General features: G+C 58.1%; 3 protein-coding genes across 8 annotated transcripts; 1 reads left to right on the top strand and 2 right to left on the bottom strand.

Moving 5' to 3' along the window:
- The first annotated feature begins 1,540 nt into the window (after positions 1 to 1,540).
- RARRES2 (retinoic acid receptor responder 2) lies at positions 1,541 to 4,884 on the top strand. Of its 4 annotated transcripts, none has more exons than XM_030308742.1 (6): positions 1,541 to 1,622; positions 2,617 to 2,863; positions 3,072 to 3,176; positions 4,138 to 4,233; positions 4,457 to 4,582; positions 4,769 to 4,884. In XM_030308742.1, exons 2-5 carry the CDS (start codon positions 2,690 to 2,692, stop codon positions 4,571 to 4,573), a joined length of 492 nt encoding a protein of 163 aa, XP_030164602.1. In that variant the 5' UTR covers positions 1,541 to 1,622; positions 2,617 to 2,689; the 3' UTR covers positions 4,574 to 4,582; positions 4,769 to 4,884. The 4 variants fall into 4 exon arrangements, with proteins under 4 accessions (XP_030164602.1, XP_030164603.1, XP_030164605.1 ...); XM_030308743.1 differs by lacking the exon at positions 1,541 to 1,622 and adding an exon at positions 1,628 to 1,689; XM_030308745.1 differs by lacking the exon at positions 1,541 to 1,622 and adding an exon at positions 1,699 to 1,836.
- Positions 4,885 to 5,017: 133 nt separating this feature from the next.
- LRRC61 (leucine rich repeat containing 61) lies at positions 5,018 to 16,308 on the bottom strand. Of its 2 annotated transcripts, none has more exons than XM_032592478.1 (2): positions 16,220 to 16,308; positions 5,018 to 6,589 (listed from the first exon to the last, which is right to left on the bottom strand). In XM_032592478.1, the coding sequence occupies exon 2, from the start codon at positions 6,443 to 6,445 to the stop codon at positions 5,666 to 5,668; it is 780 nt and encodes a 259-aa protein (XP_032448369.1). In that variant the 5' UTR covers positions 6,446 to 6,589; positions 16,220 to 16,308; the 3' UTR covers positions 5,018 to 5,665. The 2 variants fall into 2 exon arrangements, with proteins under 2 accessions (XP_032448369.1, XP_030164600.1); XM_030308740.1 differs by lacking the exon at positions 16,220 to 16,308 and adding an exon at positions 15,678 to 15,765.
- ZBED6CL (ZBED6 C-terminal like) lies at positions 10,138 to 16,300 on the bottom strand. 2 transcript variants are annotated; one of them, XM_030308729.1, is made up of 2 exons: positions 16,220 to 16,300; positions 10,138 to 13,649 (listed from the first exon to the last, which is right to left on the bottom strand). In XM_030308729.1, the coding sequence occupies exon 2, from the start codon at positions 13,613 to 13,615 to the stop codon at positions 10,385 to 10,387; it is 3,231 nt and encodes a 1,076-aa protein (XP_030164589.1). In that variant the 5' UTR covers positions 13,616 to 13,649; positions 16,220 to 16,300; the 3' UTR covers positions 10,138 to 10,384. The 2 variants fall into 2 exon arrangements, with proteins under 2 accessions (XP_030164589.1, XP_030164588.1); XM_030308728.1 differs by lacking the exon at positions 16,220 to 16,300 and adding an exon at positions 15,678 to 15,761.
- Positions 16,309 to 23,127: the final 6,819 nt, after the last annotated feature.

The following is a 23,127-nucleotide window of genomic DNA, read 5'->3' as shown; positions in this document are numbered from 1 at the left end:
TCTTCTGAAGCTCCTCTACTTGGCTTGTAGATGGCTGTCTTCTCCCTGTGTCTTCACGTGGCCCTCCTTCTGTGTCCTAATCTTTTCTTATAAGGACACCAGTCATACTGGATTGGTGTCCCCCCCCCCATGACCTTGTTTTACTTTAATTACCTCTTTAAAGTCCAAACTCCAAATACAGTCACATTATGAAGTACTTGGGGTTAAGACTTCAACATATGAATTTTAGGGGAACACAATTTAGCCCATAACACTCTCTCTCTCTCTCTCTCTCTCTCTCTCTCTCTCTATATATATATATATATATATATATATATATACACACACGTATATAGTGTGTATAAATAAAAATAGTTCATGAACTCTGATTAAACATGGTGGATCACACATGTGTTCATCCCTACTCCCTTCCAAAACTCCATCAAAACGATGGTAAATGAATAAAAAGATATAAATTCACAAGGAGAAAGAAGCCGGGAAGGAGACAACCATGGTTGAGACACAGAACCTGTTCTACAAGCCGGCTGGGAAGGAGCCGTGGTAACTGAGCTACCAGAAGCCAAGGGTCTTTCTGGCACCCCCAGAGCACATGGCAAAGGAAGCTGTCAGCTCCCTGTGGACAAGCACAGCAGGAGTGAATAGGGAAGGGGAGGAAACTTGTGCCAAACCCCGGGCCATCAGTCACTTTCCACGTATGTCCTCATTTAATCCTCAAAACAAGCCCGTAGCGTGGAGTCTCTGACGGCCACCTTGCAGAGAAGGAAGCAGAAGTTCCGGGGATTTGGGGGGAGGGTAAATGAGACCCTCTGTTTGGGGTAATTAGCCTAGGGCCTGGAGCCAGAGAAACGCCAGTGCTGGTCCCCGGCCCACCGGGTCCCAGAGCTGGTTCCTATTTGCTCAGGATGCATGGCGGCTGAGTGGTATTTGGACAGTTTCCCCCTCGTCCCACACTAGCCTGGTGAATTCCATCACACCGTTCCGACGTGCCTGCGGGCTCGCACGAGACCTCTGAATCTGTCAGCACCAAGGATGAGACGCGCAGGATCAAGACTGAACATGTTTGCTGGTGGTAAGTCACTGGACACCATACTCCTCTCTCTCCGTGTGGCCTCGGAGGCAGGGGGAGGGGTCGAATGACTCCTGAGGCCTCATCGGGTTTAAGGATGTCTGTATTTGTGGGAAGGCTTTCCCGAAATGTGGGTCTGAGGATGCCGGGGACTGGTCACCCAGGAGGGGCTGAAGAAGAGGGCAGCCCTACAGAGGCAGGACAGGGGGCCGGGCAGCCCCATATTCCATGGAGAAGCCGGGGCCAAGACCGCTGAATGCTTGGGCTCCTCAGCCAAGGGGAAGTGGAGGGGAGGGTGGATTGGCCAGGGTTGGGGTGAAGGTCAGGCGGCAAGTCAGGGCGGGGGAAGCGGGAGGGTGGATGGGAGGTGGGAGGTCTCCAGGGCTGGCTGCCTATCCTAACGGGGTGGGGAGGAGCCTTGGGAGGGCTGGGAGCTGGAGGGGGGTGTGGGAGGAGATGGGGGCCGAACCGGATTGGAGGGTGGGGGGCAGGAAGAGGCTGACAGGCTTGCCACAGTCGGCCAGAAGGGCAGCAGAGGCCCTGAAGCAGAGAGGAGGTGAGGAGGGGAGAGGGCCCCAGAGGCAGCTAGGTGAGAGGAGGGGCCACAGGGAGCAGCTCCAAGGGTGAGATCCGTCAACCCAACTGTCCGTCTGTCCGTCCGTGAGCCTTTGCTATAAGGCAACACCCTGGTATCTTTCACCGAGGGGGCTTCTGTTTCCACATCTGTAACCTTCTGGTTCTAAGACTGCCAGTACACCGGAGTTCTGGGGGTGGGTCCACGCCTCAGGCAACCCCAATAGTGGGCTGGGGTGGGCTGGGGTGGGCTGGGGGACGGGATCAGAAGGGCTGGGAGAGGGGTGGTGGGGGAAGGCCCCAGAAAAGAAGTTAAAGGAGACTTCTGCCTAAAGAAGAAAGCCATGGTAGGGTGGAGCTGAGACCCCGGTTTGGTTTCGGGGATCAGGGCTACGTAGGGCCAATGGCCACAGGCAGCCCCAGCACAGGGAGGGTTAAGCATCCTCCGGGTTCCCACCCTGCTCTGGGCCCCTCCCTTGTGTTTACGTCCTCCCAAAAATATTCTGCCTCCAGCTGGTCTCCTTCTGTGTCCTGCCCCTCCCCCTTGAGTTAGCCTTGGGGGCCCGAGGGGGTGTCAGGGCCAGGGCTCCCAGGACTACGAGGGAGCCAGCAGGCCAGCAGGCTCGGGCGTGCTGGGGCAGAAGCGGACCTGGAGAGGCTGAGGTGGGGGAAGCAGAGAGGAGCTCTGGGGGCCGCAGGCAGGAAAGGCGACTGGAGACACACGGGGAGAGAAAAAATGCTTTAGGAAACAGTGAGGCGGAACCGTGGTAGTGGGAGACCGGAGGGCTTCCCAGGCTCTTGGCCTGAGGACAAAAGCCAGCTCAGCATCTAGCCGGGACAAGGCCAACCGTGGGCTGAGCTGGATCCAGGGCAAAGTGGGGGGTGGGGTGGAGAGGGGAGCAAGGACGAGGGGAATACCAGGGGAGTCTGGACAAGAGGGCCACTTCCTGCCCCTCCACCTCTGCCTCCCCCACCAGCTGCAGGGCCCGGGCTGGTGGCTCCCCTGGCTGAACACGCTCTCTGCAAGGCCAGGGTGACAGAGGTGAAGCCATGTGGCAGCTGCTGATCCCCGTGGCCCTGTGGCTGGGCATGGTGGGCCTGGGCAGAGCGGAGCTCACGGCGGCCCAGCAGCGGGGCCTGCAGGTGGCCCTGGAAGAATTCCACAAGCACCCGCCTGTTCAGTGGGCCTTCAAGGAGATTGGCGTGGACAGCGCCACAGACACGGTTAGCGGCACTGCCTGGGGAGGGGAGGGGAGGGGAGGGGGCAGGAAGCAGGTGCAGAAGTGCTTGGGCTCGAGCACCCAGTTCTCCAGAGGCGCCGGCATCCCAGCCGCCTCCTCAGATGTGCTGTTTCACGCAGGGGAGGAGGGGCAGGTCACATCTAGGGACTGCTGGGCCGCTCAGCCGGCTGCTGGCCTCTGTCTGTCGGCAGCTCTTCCCTGCAGGGACCTTTGTGAGGCTGGAATTTAAGCTCCAGCAGACGAGCTGCCGGAAGAAAGACTGGAAAAAAGCTGAGTGCAAAGTCAAGCCCAATGGGGTGAGTGAAGGCCTGTGTGTGTGTGTGAGAGAGAGGAGAGAGGAGACAGAGACAGAGAGAGAGAGAGAGAGAGAGAGGGAGGGAGGGAGATGGGGGCATTCACTCGGTGCGAGCATATGTCATCGGGGTCCAGCAAAAAGCCCTGAGGTTGGGGCAGCCTCCCTAGAAGCCGACCTGGCTGTGTGGGCCCCGGGTCATGGCACTGTGGGCGGCCAGGGCCGGGACAGGCAGGAGCAGAGAGGACAGATGTTCTTCAGGGAGAGTCCTCCTCCTGTCCGAACTCCTCTCTCCGGCTTCCAGTCACTGGTGGAAGAGGCCCACGGTATGGGGTTTGCCGGGTCCCCATCCCAGGCCCGGTGAACTCCCCACTTTCGTGAGTCTTCAAGTAGACACAGCCCAGCCTGGACTGATTCGTAACAGGGCTTGACTGTATTCTGTCACCTGGGGGGCACAGCCCTTGCCACGGGGGAGTCCCCAGGCTGGGAGTGCCACGATCTGGGAGATCCAGTGCTAGTCCCGGCCCTCCCAATCACCAGCCTGTGACTGTCAGCTCCTTGAAGGCCTCAGTTCCCTCCGTCTGTTAAGGGAGGGACTGGATTATACCAGTGACTTTTTCCAGACTTTTATGTCATGACCCTTGTATTCAAATCAAATCCCAGAAGAAAATGCAAATTAATATATCAGTAGAGTGGCTCTGGTCAAAGTCTGGTGGGGAGAGTCCATCTGGGGAAGGAGTCCTGCCTGCACACACACCATCAGCTTGAGAGCTGCAGGATGGGCCCGAGTTGTGAGATCTCCCCGTCCTGGGGCGGGCCTGGCCCGCAGGACCCCTCGCCTCTCCGCCCTACAGCCTGCTGGGAGCACCCATCCCCACAGCACGCGGCCCCCAGTTTCCACCCCGCCGGGGCCACAGGACTGCCCTGACCTCTCTCCTCCCCCGGCCCCATGCTCCCCTCCCCAGAGGAAGCGGAAATGCCTGGCCTGCATCAAGCTGAACTCTGCAGACAAAGTCCTAGGCCGGATGGTCCACTGCCCCATACTCACGCAGGTCCACCGGGTAAGAGCGGGCAGAGGAGGAGGTGGAGAGGAGCGGGGAGGAGGATGGCAAGGGGGGGAAGGTGAGGAAGGGGTGAGGAGGTTGTGAAGGAGGGTGGGGAGGGGCTCGGGGCCTGGCCCCGCTATTCCCTAAGGGATGTGGAGGCGGGCGCCACCCTCCCCGGGGCGCCGCTGCGGGGACAGCAGGGACAGCCATGGGCCTGAGCCGCTGCTGGCGCTGGCAGGAGCCTGAGGAACAGCACGAGGGGCAGTGCAGCAGGGTGGAGCGTGCAGGAGAGGACCCCCACAGCTACTACTTCCCGGGACAATTTGCCTTCTTCAAGGCCCTGCCCCCCAGCTGAGGCCTGCTGGTAGGTGGCCAGGACAAGGGGGACTGGGCGGAGCCGGGACAGCTGGGCCAGGGTGGGGCCCAGGGAGGCGGCGGGGATGGGGGGGGGGGGGAAGGGGTAAGGATTCAGAGCCTGGGAAAAAAGCTTGGACCGACCCAAACAGCCTCCCTCACACCCAAATCTTAGCTTCTCTTTCCTTTCCTCTAGAATTTTGTCCCGCTTCCCGGACAGCAGGAGGTAACCAGTGAAAGACCCACCTCCCATCCCCGCGCCCAGGGAGGACGATCCCATTATCCCCGAGCTAATAAAACCGCTCTCCCAGATTCGTGCTCTCCTCCTCTTGTATGGCCTCCTTCTCGGCTCAACTGTGGGAGCGAGGTCTTACAGGAGGGACAGGAGACTTCCCGTCCGTGCTGGGGAAAACGAAGCTCACGCACGAATGACAGGCAGCGATGCTTCCGCCAACAGAAAGATTTAATAGGGATCAGTGAGGGTGAGGATGGGCAGCGAAGGCTCCAGGGTCCCACGGGACAGGGGGGACCACAGCAGAGGGTCCTCTGAACAGGCAGCTTTGCAGGGCGGAGGACGCCAGCTTCGGTGCTCTGCCGCGTCCTCTCCCCAGGACTGGCCGGGACAGCAGACACGCGCGCCCTGCCTTTCTTACCTTTAGCCTTAGGAAAAAGCGCCTTTCTTCCCTTAAGTCTCAGACCCGCGCAGCCACGAACCCGCGCAGCCACGGTGGCAGCGGCCGAGGACGCGGCTCAGCACGCAGCCTCCTTCCCAGCCGCACAGCGCAGGTGGCAGACAGCCTCACGCCGCCAGCCGCTCGAGGACGGTCCTCACCCATGCTAGAGGCCGCGGAGGTGGTGTGTGTGTCCTTGAAGTGCGTGGAGGGACAGTATGGGATCTTCCTTGAGGTGGGGGTAGGAGGGAGGGGCTGCTCTTAGGAACACAGGTAAACAAAGAGCCCAACTTGCGGCCCGGTGGCCAGCGTGATTAAGGCGCACAGACGCGTACCAAGGCAGGAGAGGAGACATGGGCAGCCGGGCCGCAGCGTGCCAACCCTAGGGTCCCGTGCCCAGCTGTCACAGGCCACGGGCATATTCAAAACACAAAGGACGAGGCAGCGCCCGCAGGGCCGAGCGCCTGCTCGGCCCGGGCCAGGCTGTCGCTGGCCTGGCGGTCCAGCTCGTGGCACTCCTGCAGCGTGTCCCGGAACTGCCGGCACGCCTCCTCCAGGATGGAGCTGCTCCGGGGGGGCCACGACTCCCAGTACCCTGGCTCTACCCAGGGCTGCGCCTCAGCGGCTCTCGGGCCCGGGCTGGAGCCGGGGCGCAAGGAACTGTCCAGGTCCCGGCACAGCTGGTAGAACTCACTGCCACGCCCGGTCACGCGCTCGCCATCGATGACCTTCAGGCCAGGCAGCAGCTCTCGGACCAGCGTGGAGTAGGAGGGGCTGGCGCACAGCGGGTTGCCGAGTCGGGCCAAGGGGTCCCGGAGCCGCAGGCACTCGAGGCCCCGCAGGCCGGTCAGACACTGCAGCTGCCCAGGGGTGGCCAGCAGGTTGCCCGCGGCATTGAGACTCTGCAGGTTCTCGCAGGCGGCCAGCGGCTCCAGCCCCGTCAGCCGGTTGTCGGAGACATTGAGCACCACCAGCCGGCGCAAGGAGGCCAGGGGGCCCAGCTGGGTGAGCGCGTTGCCGGACAGGTCCAGCCACTCGAGAGCCAGGCACTCCCCCAGGCAGCCCAGGTCCACCAGCCCCAGACCCCGAAGCTTCAGCAGCAGGATGGACTCCAGGGCGAACTCACCCGAGCGCGACTTGAGCAGCTGCGGTGTGACGCGCGCCCCGTCCGCCTCTCCTGGCTTCTCAGCCTGGGGCTCCATCAGACGCGGTCCGTCCAGGCGGCCCGGGCCCTGGTCCTGTCACAGGGACGTGGGTGCCGGGAGGGGTCAGCTGAGCGCGCGCCCAGAAAAAGGCACCCTCGAGTCCGCCTGGTTCCAGCACCGCTGCTCAAGGGCCGGAGGCTCCTGAGGAGAGACAAGCAAACAGTGAGCAGTCCTCTCCTGAGCGTCCTGAGTCCGCAGCCATCGACGGCACCAAGTACCGCCCAGCCTCTGCCACTGAGGCAGAAAGCGAGCTGGCCCAGCAAGACCTGAGGCCACAGAGCCCCCCTGAGGGAGGCGGGCAAGGCGCAGGCCCCCACCTAAGCGGGGGGCCCTGACGAGGCTCGAGCAGTTACGGCCATAGCAGACGGAATTCAGATTCTTCCCCTTTTCCGTATCTGCACCGGGAGGCAAAATCTCTAAATTCTCCTTTTTTGGCAACCGCTCTTTATGATCTATCTTTATGAATTCTGAGGTGTTTCTTTTTAACTATTTTAGTTTTTGAATAGATTATAGGTCACCACCACCAACAATCTGTTTTGTTTCCTTCCATATGCAGACGCAAGACAGCACGATAGGCCTTGCTTCGGTCTCTCAAAAATGTTGACTCAATGTTTTATTTTTATTTTATTTTTAATTTTTTTAACGTTTATTCATTTTTTGAGAAAGAATCCAAGTGGAGGAGGGGCAGAGAGTTGGGGACAGAAGATCCAAAGCGGGCTCTGGCCTGACAGGCTGACAGCAGTGAGCCCGATGTGGGGCTGGAACTCACGAACCGCGAGGTCATGACCTGAGCCCAAGTCGGATGCAACCGGCCGAGCCACCCAGGCACTCCCCCACCCTTTTAAAAATATTTTTAACTGACCCAGTTTTTTTAAAACATTAGCAATGCATTCAGAATGGTCTCCAGATTGCATAGGCCAACGTGTAACCTCTGGTTGCAGCTGTGGGGCCTGAAGGCTCAGCTCTCAGTCCAATGAGGAGCCTAAGGTCAAGGGAAGGAAGGGACGGTGACGGCCCCGGGAGCAGGTGCAGCACTGCCAGTCCTGATGCCATTGCTCTCCACCCTAGCCCGCCAAACTAGCTCTTTACTCTGGCATCGACGCAAGGGCATCAATCCCTATGTGCCAGACAGAATGGTCCTACCTGCAAACATGACGTCATTTCCTAAGAATGCAAGCGGGGGAAGGCCAGGCAAAGAAGCCATCCTGGACGGAAGGACCGGGGTAGCACCTGGGTTCCGGGAAGGCAGGGGAAGGAGGGCCTTTCCAGTTACCAATGGCTGTGGGCCAGCATGAGCCTAGGCGCCAGTGGAGACCACGCGCAGGAGGGAGGAGGCTTGGGCGGGGGGACATCGGCAATGCCGGCCACAGAGGGGTCAAGGTTTGAGCAGAGAGAAAACAAGGGACCTCTGCTCCAAGTGGCAGCTTCCCAACCCTGCAGACTCTAGCCGGGCCTGGGCCAGGCAGAGTGATGCCTGCAAGGAACCATGGGACCATTCACTCCTGTTTATAAAACCTGGGTTCCAGGGTGTTGACCAGTCCCAAGTCTGTGTTTACACAATCAATGCAGTTTTTTAGTTCCCTCTCCAAGGAAACCGGGCCCGGAATTCCTCCCACACCCCCACCAGGGAGCTGGGGAGGCTGCTAACAGATCTGATCTGCCTCCCCCACGGCTTTACCTAGCTCCTTCCAGTCCGCAACACCCCTTCATTTCCACTTCATTTCTTTCCAAAAGCGATTCCAGGCATCCACTAAGAGGTCTGGTTCACTGTATTCAAAAGGGGTCTGCTGGGGCTTGTAAGTGAGACGCGGTCAACTTTGCACCCACTTAAAACTGTCACCCAGGGGTGCCTGGGTGGTGCAGTCGGTTAAGCGTCCGACTTCAGCCAGGTCACGATCTTGCAGTCCGTGAGTTCGAGCCCCGCGTCAGGCTCTGGGCTGATGGCTCAGAGCCTGGAGCCTGTTTCCGATTCTGTGTCTCCCTCTCTCTCTGCCCCTCCCCTGTTCATGCTCTGTCTCTCTCTGTCCCAAAAATAAATAAAAAATGTTGAAAAAAAAAATTAAAAAAAAAACTGTCACCCATGGGGGTGAGGGGTGCGAGAGGGTCACCAGACACTAGAACCTGCCATAAAAGCACTGGAGAGACAGGGCTTCACGGAAGGCAGCGAGCACTGAAGCGTGTAGAACAGCTTCCAAGGGTCTAGCCACGTCACTGGATGCAGGGGCTCCCTTCCCTGACATGTGGGGCACATGGGACAGCCTGAGGGAGGGGGCAAGAAGACATCCAGCTGGAGGTGACCATGTGCATCGGGCCTAGGAGGCAGTCGAAGCTCTAGGCTAAAGGGACTCAAGCGTCATCCGCAGAGGTGCCCAGGGAGAATGTGTGGCTCACGGGCCAGGCTTCTGGAGGACACAGACCTCTTTAAGTATCTGCAGGCCTCTGTCCGGGATTACGCACAGCTTCCCAACCACACGCTATTTTGGGGGTGAATGTGGTCAGGAGCCCCTGGCGCACAGAGAAAGGGAGCAGTCACGGGCCGACGTCGAAAGAACACCAACATTTATGAGGCTGAGTGGAGGGCACTGACGAGCAGCCAGAGGGAGGCGTGCAAGGACCCAGTGACGGACACTGTTCCAACGCCCACCAGACTCAGAGATGAGGCCCCCGGGCAGGGGCAAGCCCACAGACTGACCACGACGGTTAGGGAGCCATGCCCTGGAGAACTGGCTCGATGACCGTCTAGACGGAGATGGCTGCTGTGGAGGGAAAGGACGGGAGGACCGGGTAGGGGCGGTGGTGGGAGGAAGGGAGGAATTGTACGTGCTCCCCACGTTACAGCTGGGAAGAACACTTTTTGCAGGAGAGGAAACAGAGGAGCAAAGAGCACATTAACTGGAAATCGGGACTTCTGTGCCCCCAAGTCCTGCCTGGGAGGAGACATGTGGCCCTCCAGCTCACCGCCCCACGCCCCCGCCGGTGATAGTACTGCATAGTCACCAAGGTGAATCCCTGACTCTCCAGTGCACAGACCTCTGCTCTGCCCCCGGTCCCATGCTCCCTGAAATCCGCACGCCTCAAGCAGGCAGGTCTGGGCCCGACCGACCGAGCGCCCTCCCACCTGCTGTGCAAACCCAGCTGACACACAGGTGGCAGCTTGGAGGGGGTGGGCCCTGCTGAGGGAATTGGCTCATCCACGCCAACCCCCTGCAACGCTCACCCCTGAACATCCAGAATCCGAGTCCTCCTATCCTGGTCCAACATGTGTCTGCGGACAGGATTTGGTCACACGGATGGGACCATGACTAAGGCACAGAGGACACTCGTCTCTCCTGCAGGAGGCCACCTTCCCTCGTTCCGAATCGCCACTGCTGAGTCTCAGTTTACCTACCTGGCAAGTGGGCTGGCAAACGGTGCCCAGGAGCCAGCCAAGGCAGGACACAGCTACAGCCAAGGGGGAAACGGTTAACACAGCGCACAAGTGGATAGTCCCGTGGCTGCTCCAGTGAGCCCAGAGACCCTTCCTCCGGCCCATCGCCTCCCATCCCCAGTGGAGTTCAGGGTTCTTTACCACAGCACGACTGCCATCCGAGACCGGGTGAGTCTCTGTCGTGGCGGTGATCCTGCGCATGGCAGGTGTTCAGCGGGGTCCCTGTGCCACCCACAGAGGTGTGTGGCACAACTTACAGTCACTTTTGGAGACTTCACCTTTTCTATGCACAAACCGCTAGAGACAAATTAAGCAATATATGAATGGGAAATGACATCACCCTGGGGAAGAAAAAAAGGGCAATGTGTCAAGAATCGAGAACCTGTCCCTATTCCCTCCAAACAGGTGGAGGGAGGACTCTGGCCGCCTCTGTCTAATGCCCTAGGGTGCAGCATCCTGCCCTCCCCTCTGATGCCGGACACACTTCCCACAGGCAGACTTTCAGGGCGTCAGATGAGGTCGGCCTCGCTGTTCCGCTCCCCGTCGGCCGGGTCTCCACTGCGGAAGATGAGGGCAGGGGCAGGGTAGTCGGGGAAAGTCTCCAGGTTGCTCTTCAAGAAGAGGAGATGTTCAATGGTCCCCACTGGGAGAGGGGCGCTATGCTCTGCAAGGGCAGGGCTGTCCAGGGAGGCACAGACGCTTCTAGAGAAGGCCCCCGTCGGGGGACAGGACAGGTAGACAGTGGCCAGTCTCGCCAGAGCTGGCCAGACCTCCTGCCTCTTCTCCCAGTAAACCAGCGGGTCCTCCTGGGCGCCAACTGTCTCATTCTCACGCAGGTACTTCTTGACGATGACACTGGCCAAGTGGCTCTCGGTGGAGAGCGACGCTCCGCTTCTCTTGGACGCCAGCAGCCCCACGCTTTCCAGCTGCTCCAGCAAGCTCTTCTCCCTCTGGTCCAGCAGCAGAGACCCCGAGCCGCCGCCCCCCCGCACAGGCACCTTCCGGCCCTTCCCCTCGGCCCCGAGGCTCCTGGTGACTCGGCCGCTCGGGGTAGGGCCCGCACGCCTCGCCTTGGGGCTGTGCAGGGAGGGTGAGGGAGGCAAGGAGTAGTCAGACACCATGATCTCCTTCACCTTGTACACGAGAACCTGCTTCCAGTGGTCAATGTCGGCCCCCGCGGGCAGGATGGACTCGATCTTCCCCTTGAAGCGGGGGTCCAGGAGGGTCGCCAGCACAAACTCCTTGCGGTGGAAGAGCTCGTTGAGCTGGCCGTCTGTGGAGAGCTGCAGGGCCAAGCCCTTGGCCAGCCGGACGGCTGCCCCCACCTCCCCGCCGCCCTGCTCCTCGAAGTGCCGGTTAACCTGCTCCAGGAAGATATGCAGGTAGCGTAGCTGGGGCAGCACCTGGCTTAAAGAAGCCCGCGCGGCGCTCGCCTCCCGGACCGCCACCCAGAAGGGCTGCAGGAGCGTGACCAGACTGTCCGTCAGGCTCCAAAACGTAGTCGACAGGGCCGTCCCAGCCTTGCCCAGCTGGTGTCGCCTCTCGTACTCTTGCAGGGGCCGCTGCTGCCTCACCAGCCACTCCAGCAAGCAGTAGGCGGACACCCAGTGGTCCGAGAGCTCCCAGAAGGGCTGCTGGGCCGGGAGGCCACGCTGCTGCTGCAGCTGGCCGAGGAGCCGCCGGGCCTCCGCGGAGCCCTGGAAATGGCTGCAGATGGCCCGCACCGTACCCAGGATGAGCTGGACGCTCTGATGGTGACGCAGGAAGTTCCTCACCAGGGAGTCGAGGCAGTGGGCAAAGCAGGGGAGGTGGGTGTAGCCCTCTGTCCTCACTGCCTGCTCCAGGCTGAGGCAGCCGCCCGACACCAGGAAGCCTGGCTGCAGGGAGCTGCGGCTGAGCCACAGGCCCACCTGCTCCCGCAGCTCCCCCTGCCTCTCCTCCGGAGAGCTCTCCTGGGGCAGGCCCCGAACCCACAGCACGGCCTGCTTTCTCAGGCTCCCCGACGCCACCCGCCGACTGCCCGGCTGTACGGCTCCCCAGTGGGCGGTGATGGCCACGTAGTCCACAACCGTGTCCCGGGCAGCGGTGGACACGGTGAGGTGGACACAGCTGCCCTTGGCCCACTGCATCTCCCGACACACCTGCTCCTCGATCGCCTCACGGAGCAGAGGCAAGGCTCTCCCGCAGAAGAAGGCGGGAGGCGGCACGTGGTAGCAAGGGTCGACCTGGGCCATAAACCTTCTGAAAGGCAGCGATGACACAAAGGACAGCGGCAAAGCCAGGCTGCAGAGCAACTCCGCGATGCTGCGGGTCCAGGCCTGTGCTCGGGGCTGGCCGGGGGCGTGGGTGCCACCCCGGCCCACCCCGACTGCCGGCGGGGAGGCGGCAGGGTCATCTCTACAGGAAGGAGGCAAGAGAGGCGGAGCCAGTGACAGCTGCTCAGGCCTGCCCGCCGCCAGCTGCCTGCCACCGTCCACCAGAGGGGAGGCATCCGTGCAGCGTCCTGGTGACGGCAGCCCCTCAGGGGCAAGGCCAGCAGGACTTGCGGGCAGGCCCTTGTGCTTTCTCTCCTCGGCCCCGTCCTTCTTCTCCCCCGGGCTGGCGGCGGCTGGCCTTCTGTCTCTCTCTAGTCCGTGCTTACTCACCAAGTGACGGACCAGGCCTGAGGTTTGGAAATGCCCCTTAAATTTGCCCAGTCTGATGCTGGCATGACACAGAGTGCAGGTGACGTGGCAGACGTCCTTGCAGTCAATGGTAAAGAACCGTCCGATGTCTGACACGGCCTTGTGACCCGCAGTGTCCGCGGGGCCGGGGGAATGCCCGGGAAAAGCCCAGCCCTTGGTCTCCGCTTTCAGAGTTCTGACCAGCTTCTTCAGGCAGGGCGGCTTGTCCCCGACAGCCGCAAGCAAGTGCCTCTTCTTCCATTTCTTGAGGCGTCGCAGCTCTCTGGCCAGATGGGCGATGAGGAGGTCAGCTCGTCTTGCCTTCTCACTCTCACCAGGCTGGCCCGCCTCTGGCCTGTCCGCCCCGGCTGCCTGGTGTAGCGCTGGGGGAGAGGGGGACTGGCCAGAGCTGAGCGCTGGGGCCCTCGACTTCTTTCCCGTCGGCTCCCCCTCCTCCCTCTGCCCTCGTGCCTTCTGTTTGGACACCTTCGTCTCGGGCTGCCCAGGGGTCTCCTGCCCAAGCACAGACTTGAGGCTGTAGAGGCCAGAGTCGCCCTTTGGCTTCCTCCGCCCAGGGCTGGCCTGGCACTTTTCACGGGAGGCAGCTGGGTGCAGACCGGGCCTCCCCAGGGAGCAGGCTTCGCTCGTCTCACTGTGGACAAGTAGGCCCGGGGTGCCTTCCTCCTGCTCCTCCAGGAAAACTCCGTCAGGTGAAGGGACCGACGAGGAACTGGGGAGGGGGTGAGGTCTCTTCCTCCGCAGGGGCAGATCCGTCTCACTCCCCTTCGGGGAGGCAGACGGTCCGATCTTGCTGTGGCCACTGACAGCCCTCTCTCCTATGTCTACAAACTCAAGTTTGACCTCGGTCTCCGGCAGGCGCCCCCCCGCACCCCAGCCGAGTCCGTGAGAGGTATTGGTAGCTCTGGTTTTAAACTTGGAGCTAGGAGAAGCCAAGGAAGCAGCTGGGCTCCTGGGTCTGGTCACGGAGGAGGCAGCACACACAGATGGCCCCTGCCCCACTGATCCTGAAGGTGTATGTCTCTTGGGGGGCTTCCCGATTTTTTCCACTTCCAACATGCTTGGGAACTTGGGGAAATGAGATGGGCCCAGGCTGCAAAGCAAGATGAAAAGAACGGCTCTCAGCTCCCCTACTCAACCGTGGGGACTCTGCGGGGAAGGCCAGAGGGGAGAAAAATGAGCAGAGGACAGAGGCGTAGGGAGAGCCTAGGAAATCAGCCCCGGGACAAAACTCTCAAGACCGCAACCTCCTTGGTGAAGGCTGACATTCACTCCTCCAGACTGAATGGAACAGCCCTCAACCAGAATCCCCAGGGCCCTCTGTACGTTAGCAGTTTCTACATCCATCTTTGCCAAACTAACTGAGGTTCTCTTTTTCCTTTCGATGTTTATTGAGAACCCAGCAGGCACTTGGCGATTCTGCCTCGTTGTGGATAACGGAGAAGATCGGCAAGGTCCCTGCGTGCACGTGGCCTCCAGCTTGGCTGGAGAGACAGAAGTAAGGGACTGACCTGCACAACAGGGAGGTGCAGGAACAGAGGGGCGCCACTTGCAGCTGTGAGTCCCCAAGGAGGGGACCGACCTGGCCAAGAAGTCAGGCAGGTCTCCCTGGCGGAGGTGCAGGCGCCAGGTGCCGTCAGCTCAGGCCAGGAGGCGTGGAGCCCGTGTCTCTGCATCCCGGGCACCCAGGCTGTGCCCGTCACCTGGCAGGGCATCACAAACAGGTCATGATGCTGGGTACTGGGCGGTGAGACCTCCAGAGGCCTTGCTTAGATCTTCTGAAATTCCTTCTCTAGAAATCAGCCTGCGTCAGGAACACAGGACAGCAGCACAGAACAGGGTAGCCCCTGATGCCAGTGACGCGTGCCCCCCAGTGTCCTGTCACTCCCCTCTCTCTGTCCTAGAGAGACTCTATGCTCTGGATCTGGCCCCCACCGCTCGTCAACACCCTTCTTGCCAAGGCCACCAGCGTCCCCCTCGGCACCGCCTCCAACGGACCTCTTTGCAACCCGTGAGGGCCGGCCCACGTCCTCTGTCTGGAACGCCACCTTTCCGTGGCCCTGGGATACCACACTTCCACCTGCACCTCCCCTGCAATCTCAGTTCTGGTCCCTCTTCCTCCGCCTGTTTCTTCCTGCTGTTTCCCAGGGTTCGCACCCAGATCTCGATTCTCAGTTCACATACCCTCCCCAACTGGGGTTGCGTTTACACACTGACACGGCGAGCCTCTCTCCGGCTCAGATGGCTCTCTCCAGCTCCCGCTCACCTGTCTTCCTATAGTCACCTCACTCGTAAACGGGATAGTGTCTACCCAGATGCTCAAGCCCAGACACGACCTTTACCTCCCTTCTCCTCATTCGCTCTCCTAGAGATCGGGTCACAGTCAGATCCAGGCACACCAGAAAAGAGACACAGAGAAGTCAGAACGGAAGTACGTGGAAAGGGAAGGAAAGAAAGAAAAAGCCCAGCGCGAGAATGCATCTCTCTAGACAAGGACAGACTCGCAGGTGACCTAACAGCTCACCACACACATCAGAAAGCAAGTGGAGTTCAAGTCTCATCACGCCAAAATGAGATACGGATTAAACAGCAAGATTTAAAACCAGTATGTTCTGACACTGAGTGATGTTAAACATTAAAAAGAATCACCAGGCAGGCTCCACGCTGGGAGTGGAGCTTGCTTAAGATTCTCTCTCTCTCCCTTTGCCCCCTTCCCCCCCACCAGTGCCCACCCTCTCCCCCACCCCTCTCGTGCACATGTACGTGGGGGGCGGGGGGGGGGGAGGGGGAAACAGAGAAAAAGAAAAACAGAATCACCAGGGAGAGCAGGACTGCTTTTGTAGGTGACAAGCCCACTAAGGCGGCTCCGGGAAGATTCTGACCATATAAGAGGGTGAGCGACATGATGCTGAGCTCCTCCCAGTGGGGAAAACCTCAGAAGGATGAGAGGCATCACCCCAGGCCCACTGCCCAAGAACCCAGCTGCTGCCACACCGAATGTGTGACCCCCCCCACGGGAGAGGCACTGTGGACAGGCTGGACGAAGGTGTCGCGAACTGTAAGACACCATCCCGGGGCCCAGGAGAAGTGCTCTGGGACATCAGAACCGGACTGGGCTTACCTCAGCTCTTATTTCATGGCTGTAGAACTGGAAATCCAGAGTGGGGGCGTGATGGCAGAGCGGACGACCAGGGCCGGCAGCAGGCCTCCGGAAGCGGCCTGTAGGCTTTACCACCACTGACAGCTCAGAGCGAGCAACTGAAACCTGGCCCGAGTCAGACCTGCGCTCACCAGTGATGGCCGAGAAAAGGAAAAAACCGGTGTGTTAGGACTGTGCCTGGCTCACACCAGTCCCGTTCTGTTCTCCAATGTGCCTTGTCCCGTCAGAACATCTTTTTTGGTCGATCCATTGGACCACTTAACAAGAATTCATCGGATACCTGTCGTAAGCCAGCCCCGTGCCCCGAAGACACAAATACAGGAGAGGAAGCACCTGGCTGGCACCCGAGGCTTAGGACAAGAAGACAACCTGGAAATGGGCTCATGGCACCAGACCACGGCAAGCGGTGTCCGCGCTGTGAAGGCCAGGCCTCGGCCTGACCTACAGATAAACGGATTCTGTGACACTGGACTTTGGACTCCATCCTGCGAGGGGTCACTTACCTTCAGCTACTGCTTCAGGATCCTTAACTCCTGACGGACTCCTTGAGTACAGCTGGGACCTTGCGCAGGTGCAGTCGCCGATGTAACACACTGCCTTCTCTTAAGCCACCAAAGCACACAAGGACGACAACGAGGCTGACACTGGGAGGACCAACTCGAATCGAAATGAATCTAAGATGCAAAATTTGAAAGGAAAACCATTCAAAAACTCCAGTACTTTGGTTATCGGTGAGAAGTTACTTGTGACATTTCTCCTGAGAGATGACAAATGCACATTTGAGGACAGCTACGATGCAGAGGCCCTCGGGCTACCCACTGAGCAGCATCACGAGCACCGCAGCGAGGCCATGTGAGGCAGGCACGGCACACGGGGGGTGAGGAGGGCCGGGCAGGTAGTGGCAGAGGGACTGGGGCTGCGGGGACAGTTTGGACAGCTCTTCCGGAGGCACATGTGGAGGAGAACTGGGGGACAGAGGGGGACTCCCTAGTGATCCCATTGACTAATGCAAGTCACTTTTGGATATACTGATTCGCGGTTGTTCTGCAACAAATCTTTAGAAATACATGTGACAGATACGGGGTAGGGTCTGAGCTAAAGGTACAGATCCGTGTGAAAGCCTCCACAGAAACTAAGGAAAGGGCCGGAGGGAGAAGAGAGTGGCGGGCGGCTGTCCAGGCAACGCGGACACTGTAGAGAGGCCAGAAGGGGAGGGGACTTCCAAAATGACTGACAGGCAAAGACAGACACAGAATAAACTAAAGCCAAGTTAGGAAAGCCAAGAGAAGACTCTCCAGGTAGGCCAGGCAGAGTCAAGGTCACTGCAGAGGACGAAGACGGAGACATGGCTGTGCAGTGAGAACTGGGGGACACAGGTGCCTGCCATGTCAGAGGTGGGGTGGGGAAAGAAGGGCCACGCTTTGGAGATAAAAGGCTTGACTTCATCTCCAAACAGAGAAAGGGCGCAGTGGGAAGAGAGAAAAGAATATACATATACAGGAAAGAAGTGATGGCAGGAACTTTCTTTGGGAAAGGGATGCAGGACACAGGCGGTGAGCGGGTTTATCTTTGGAGACGAGAAAGAATCTATTTTCTCTGAGAGCAAAGAAAGACGGAAGGCTGTGGTGCCAGGCAAGCCCCTGAGTGCAGCTGGGGGAAGGAACTGAGGCAGTTTATGACAAGGAGCCTAAGGGGAAGCCATAGGTCTCCAGAGGCAGCAACCTGCTGGCTGAGACTGAGATGGCAGGTGTCTCTTGCATGTCTCCTACATCTGTGCAGCCTGCATGGATCAGGGGGCTCTCTTCTAACTGCACTCAGCAGCCCTTTCCCCATGTGCATGCCCAGAAGGCAAGGAACCACTTCCCTATTTCTCTGTGCCTGCCTTACCCCAGAGCCTTGTGCAGAGCTCAGCCTGCCCAGGGTATCCCATAACTATGCCACACCTTTCCCTGTGTTTTTACTGCCCAATCCCACCGACCAGCCCCCTCCTGTCTTAGCTCCTGCGCTGTCTATCCATCCCAGACCCCAGGACATTTCCAGGCACTTGCTGGGCCCTCAAGTCCTGGGTTCCTCATCCCCCACCCCCCACCCACTCACTTGCGGGGAGACAGAAAGGTGGTGAGAAAAAGAATGGGAGGAAGGAGAAGAGTAGAGCAAGTTACTACACATTTTGGGGTTTGACCACGCGCGAAAATTTGGCTTCCAGCAAACCCTAAGCGAGACGTTTTAAAGAATTATCGCGTGTCGTTAGATTTCACATTATGCCAAAGTGACAAAAGATGAGATCTGTTTTAAATTACACACCAGGAGAACCCGTTGCTGTGTTCTGCGAGGCTGCCTTCCATAACGGACTGAAGAGCATGAGGTCTGGAGCCAGGATTCGTGGGCTGAAATCCTGGCTGCTACCCACTCAACAGCTACCTATGATCCCGCACTAGGGTGCCTCAGTTTTTTCACCTATACAACAGGGATAACAGCCCCCACCTCACAGGCTTGTTCCGTGAGCTAAAACATGTAGAAGCCTGTTTAAGGGCAGTCCCTGGCACAGAGCGAGACTGGACACGACCCGCTGTCCAATACATACAGCCTCACCGGGCGTGCTTTCGGCGCCGGGCACTGGGAGGGGGCTGCTAGCCAGGGAGGGAGACCCCGGGGCCTTCCGACGCGCCGGGAGGGGCTGGGCAAGGCGCCCCACCCTCCAGCCCCGGCGTCCGCGTCCGTGAAGCGGGACCGCAACGCCCCCTCCCCGGCTTACCTACGGCCTGGGGTCCGGGAGGGGCCTGGCCGCCCGCTGAGACCAGGCCCGCGAAGCTACGAAGCCGGGCGCCGCTCCCGCCACAGCCGACAGCCCCGCAGCAGTCGGCAGCGACGAGCCCACCGCCCCACCGGCCACCGCGCCTCACCCCCCGCCGCGGCGGGAGCCCCCGGAAGACACCAAAGGCCCAAAGGAGCCGGGGTAGGGGGCTCGACTTCCGGGACGCGCAGGGGCTACTTCCGGGAGCGACGCGCGCCCACCCCTGCCTGCGGATGGTACGCTCCTCCAGCTGGCGGCCCGCGCCCCCCAGTGCGCAGGCGCGGGCGGCCGCGGCCGGAATCCCTAGGATTGCGGGGTCCGCTCCGCCCGAAGTCGCGCGTTCTTTTCACCGTGGCTGGGAAACCCTAGCACTAGTTTAATACCGCTGCTTCAGCTGCGTGGCCTCGAGAAAGCAGTCACACGCGCGAAGAGACAGCGGTGGCCTAGTCTTCCTCCCTAGCTGATGTCCAAGGCCCTTTCCGACCCGGGCTCCCTGCGCCGGGGGAAGATGCCCGAGTGCGACCCGCGCGCAGACAGACGGAACCGCAGCCATTGTAATGGACATGTTGTCGGGGTCTCTTCCAGCCTTGAAGGCTCGCGCGGCATTTCGGGAAGCCCTCCCGGGGTGTCTCCCGGGACGGTTTCCCACCGCTTGGCGGTGCCGCGAAGGCTTCGCCCGTGTCTCCTGGGACGCGCTACCACCTCCGCAAACAGCCGTTCAGGGGCCACGGAGGCTGCGCCCCTTGGGTTGGGCAGAGAATGCCGTGTTCTTCCACGAAAGTGCCCAATTCTTGTCTCACAGGCTGCCTTGAGCTTCTTGGCAGCCCTAGGGTCAGACTGATGAAAGGGCCTAGGCTGGGGTCACTACCTAGCCTTGGTCAGTCGTTCCTATTCACCTTGCCAGGGGTGGTCTCGGTTTTTACCCTCATAGCGTCCCTCCCCTGGCCCCCAGCAAATCGACTCCAGGCTGGTCCAGTCCTCCTGTTTGGGCTAAAACTAGGACCTCTGCAACAAGAGTACACATCTTTACAATTTATCGAGTCACTTTTTAAAGTGTTATTTTTAAATTTAAGGGGGGGAGAGAGAGAGAGAGCATAAGTGCGCACAAGCCAGGGAGGGGCAGAGAGAAGAGAGAGAGAGGATTCCCAAGCTGGCTCCGCACTGTCACAGAGGAGCCTGATGCGAGGCTGGAACTCACCAATGGTGAGCTCATGACCTGGGTCAAAATCTATAGTCAGATGCTTAACCCACTGAGCTACCTAGGTGCCCCATCAAGTCATTTTTAATGTTACTTGATTCTCTCAGTCCATGTGCCAGCACCATTGTTTTCATTTCTGTAGCTTTGCACATCGTGACTCTGTCATACTTTCAACTATCTAGGAGTATCCTCAATACTCTGCTTTTCCAGTAATTTCCTGGTTATTTCTCCGTTTATTTTTTCCTGAGAACTTTAGAATAAGCATATCTACTCTAGTATCCTCCCCCACCCCCATCTTTAGTGTTTTCATTGAGAGGACACTGCATTTGTAAGTTATGTCATGGACATTTTTTTTTTAAATTTTTTTTTCAACGTTTATTTTATTTTTGGGACAGAGAGAAACAGAGCATGAACGGGGGAGGGGCAGAGAGAGAGGGAGACACAGAATCAGAAACAGGCTCCAGGCTCTGAGCCATCAGCCCAGAGCCCGATGCGGGGCTCGAACTCACGGACCGCGAGATCGTGACCTGGCTGAAGTCGGACGCTTAACCGACTGTGCCACCCAGGCGCCCCCTTTTTTTTTTTTTTTTTTAATTTTTTTATGTCATGGACATTTGACAGGAAGCAGAAATGCAGATGCATAGAGGCGCCTGGGTGGCTCAGTCAGTTAAGCGTTTGGCTTCAGTTTGGGTCATGATCTCAGGGTTTGTGAGTTGGAGCCCGCATCATGCTTTCTGCTGTCAGCTTGGAGCCCGCTTCTGATCTTGTCTCCTTCTCTCTCTATTCCTATTCCACTTGCACACACATGCTCTCTCTCTCTCTCTCTCTCTCTCTCTCTCTCTCTCTCTCTCAAATAAATAAACTTTTAAACAATAAAATAAGGGGGCACCTGGGTGGCTCAGTCGGGTAAGTGTCAGACTTTGGCTCAGTTCATGATCTCACGGTTCGTGGGTTCGAGCCCCACATCGGGGTCTGTACTGACAATTCAGAGCCTGGAGTCTGCTTTGGATTCTGTATCTCCCTCTCTTTCTCTGCCCCTTAACCCCCTTACCCGCTTGCACATGCGCACACACTCTCTCTCCCTCTCAAAAATAAACTTAAAAAAATAAAAAATAAATACAGATACATAAACAGGCCCCAGGTATCTTTCTTGGTCCTCAATTCCCAGGTCATACTTCATATATCAAAATGCTCACAGTGGATCAGCATAGTGTCTGTGATGGGAACAAAAAAAAAAAGGAAAAGGAAGCTGAGGTCCTGGCAGAATAGAGTGGCAAGGAACTGACATATATAAAAGTAGTGTGATTAATAGCTTCCACTTACTGGTGAGCCAGGCACTTTAACCCATTCTCATATTCCCAATCTCTCTGAGGCAGGCACTATTGTTATTATACCAACTAAGCAGTAAAACGAAGATCATAAAGATTAAGTAACTTTCACTCAACTAACATTAATTAGTTGATGATGTTAGTGCTGGCTTGGTCCTAGCATTCTGTGGGTTTTTTTTTTTTGTTCTGAGCGATTCTTCTGCAGGTTCATTAACACAGAAAGTGGTCTGAGTTAGCCTAGACTTTGGTCATTTGCCCTCACTTTCCTGGTTTTAAAAGCAAAGCTGTGATGTCTGTCAACTGACTTTGTTCCTGGAAGCCCCAAGGTTTATACACAAAGGTCACTTCCAGCACACAGACCTGGAGGTTATAACCACCCCCGCTCGATTTCACCTCTGCTCACATTCCCATTGCTATCAACTATCCGATTTCTGTTCAAAGCAACTAAAATTCATCAAAGGGCTTACTCTAGGGTCTAAAGTAAGAGGTAACCCCTGTGGCCTGCATGACAGTACAGATCTGTCTGTATCTTCTCTTCCTTTTCAGAATCTGGGCTGATGGGTGTCTCTTGTACACACTGGAATATGCCAGATCTCTCGGGGATGTGGAGGCGGTAAGAAGACACACAAGATTTTTGGAAGGCTGGCATCAGAGCAGCGTCAAGCTAGCAAGTTTCCTTAGCTCTTTGCCCTTTGGTTTTGATAGTGCCTGGCTCCTAGCAACTGCTCAATGAACATTAGCCGCGGTTGTGGTTACGTATCCTTGAAGGACATTCCACTCAGGCTGTGTTATCCTCTGGAGGGTTGTCCCTGCTCCCCACTAACAGCGGTGCTCTAAGGCCACAACCTCTAACGTGTGCAAGGCATCCCCAGGGGTGGCGTAAACCAGTCTCAGGAGGTTTAGCGCCTTCGTGAGAGCACTGCCCTCTGCTGGCCACGCTGTGTGTGTGCAGCTTAGCTTACCTTGGCTGCCTTTGGTGTTTCTTCTCTTGGGGTTCGTCCAGTCCCAGGGTGGTCTCCAAGGCTGTTTCCCTCCTACTCTGCCACTAGGTATGGTGCAGGGGTTTCCTACTCTCTGCCACTTCCCATATTTAGGAATCTTTTGCTTCATGTAAGTTCTCCGAGTGTCTGTCCGAGGAGACATTCACTGACGAGCCCCCACGTAGCAGATGGCAGATGTTTGAAACGAACTACAAAACAACTCTCGGCACGTTTCAGTTCAAACCCTGCACAAAGAGACTCAACCAACCGCGTGTGGCTTCAGACAGCCTAAGGCTGGATACCCGGGGCAACGTAGCCCTGTTGGGTTCTTCTCTGAAAAAGCTCTGTCAGAAGAATTTACGGTCATTTCCAGCCAAAACTTGACCACAGACCTCTGACCCTCTGCCCTCTGTCCTTTCTTACAGCATTTACTAAAAACGCTTGCAGTCGTGAATCCTTCCTCTGTCCCTTTGAGAGATATATACATATCTCCTGCAATCCAGTGATGTCTCCCTCCAGGACCTGAACCCCAGTCTTCCGAAATGAAATCAGGAAGGATCGGGTCCCAGTCTCTGTGGGAGACACAGGTGGCCTAGTGGCACTTACACTAACCAACCCTTTGTGATTTCTCACTTTCCTGACTTACTTGAGCCCTCACTCTCCCTTTAAACTGCCTGTCACCTCGGCACAGATAAGAGGGAGCTCAGATTTCCCTTACTATCAGTAGTTACAGAATAAAACCTGCTTCTCACTGCTTTAACTCATGTCCAGCCATGCTTATCTTTGACAAGACCTGTTCATCTTGCAGTTTCTGCCGTGGGTGCGGGGGTGAAAGCTTTGATAGGAATGCAACCCTCACCCAGTGGGTGGGCATCAGATCCTGGGAGTCATGCACCATGCTCTCAGCTGCTCTCCCTTCTCCCTGGATGGCCGTGCAGGCAGAAAGGAAGGGAGCGGAGGGAAGGACCGTGCTGGGGAAGGGGCTGCCAGCCCCAAGCTGCTCTGTTCGGAGGTGGCCTGGAGAGTGCAGGATGCTCCCCAGGACTGCACCTGAACAGAGGGACAGACACACATCCTGAGAGAGTCCGGAGGAGCGGCCGCAGTCTGATGC

Source organism: Lynx canadensis, chromosome A2 (assembly GCF_007474595.2).
Source record: "Lynx canadensis isolate LIC74 chromosome A2, mLynCan4.pri.v2, whole genome shotgun sequence".
Lineage (NCBI taxonomy): Eukaryota > Metazoa > Chordata > Mammalia > Carnivora > Felidae > Lynx > Lynx canadensis.
The sequence above is the reverse complement of the archived record's forward strand: the minus strand, read 5'-3'. Positions and strand labels throughout refer to the sequence as shown.

What these genes read in the sequence shown, in the direction of transcription:
- RARRES2 (XM_030308742.1), top strand. Translation starts at nt 2,690, where the DNA reads ATGTGGCAGCTGCTGATCCCCGTGGCCCTGTGGCTGGGCATGGTGGGC. An exon ending in GCAAAGTCAAGCCCAATGGG is followed by an intron (nt 3,177 to 4,137) that starts GTGAGTGAAGGC and finishes TCCCCTCCCCAG; the next exon opens with AGGAAGCGGAAATGCCTGGC. An exon ending in TACTCACGCAGGTCCACCGG is followed by an intron (nt 4,234 to 4,456) that starts GTAAGAGCGGGC and finishes TGGCGCTGGCAG; the next exon opens with GAGCCTGAGGAACAGCACGA.
- LRRC61 (XM_032592478.1), bottom strand. Translation starts at nt 6,445, where the DNA reads ATGGAGCCCCAGGCTGAGAAGCCAGGAGAGGCGGACGGGGCGCGCGTC.
- ZBED6CL (XM_030308729.1), bottom strand. Translation starts at nt 13,615, where the DNA reads ATGTTGGAAGTGGAAAAAATCGGGAAGCCCCCCAAGAGACATACACCT.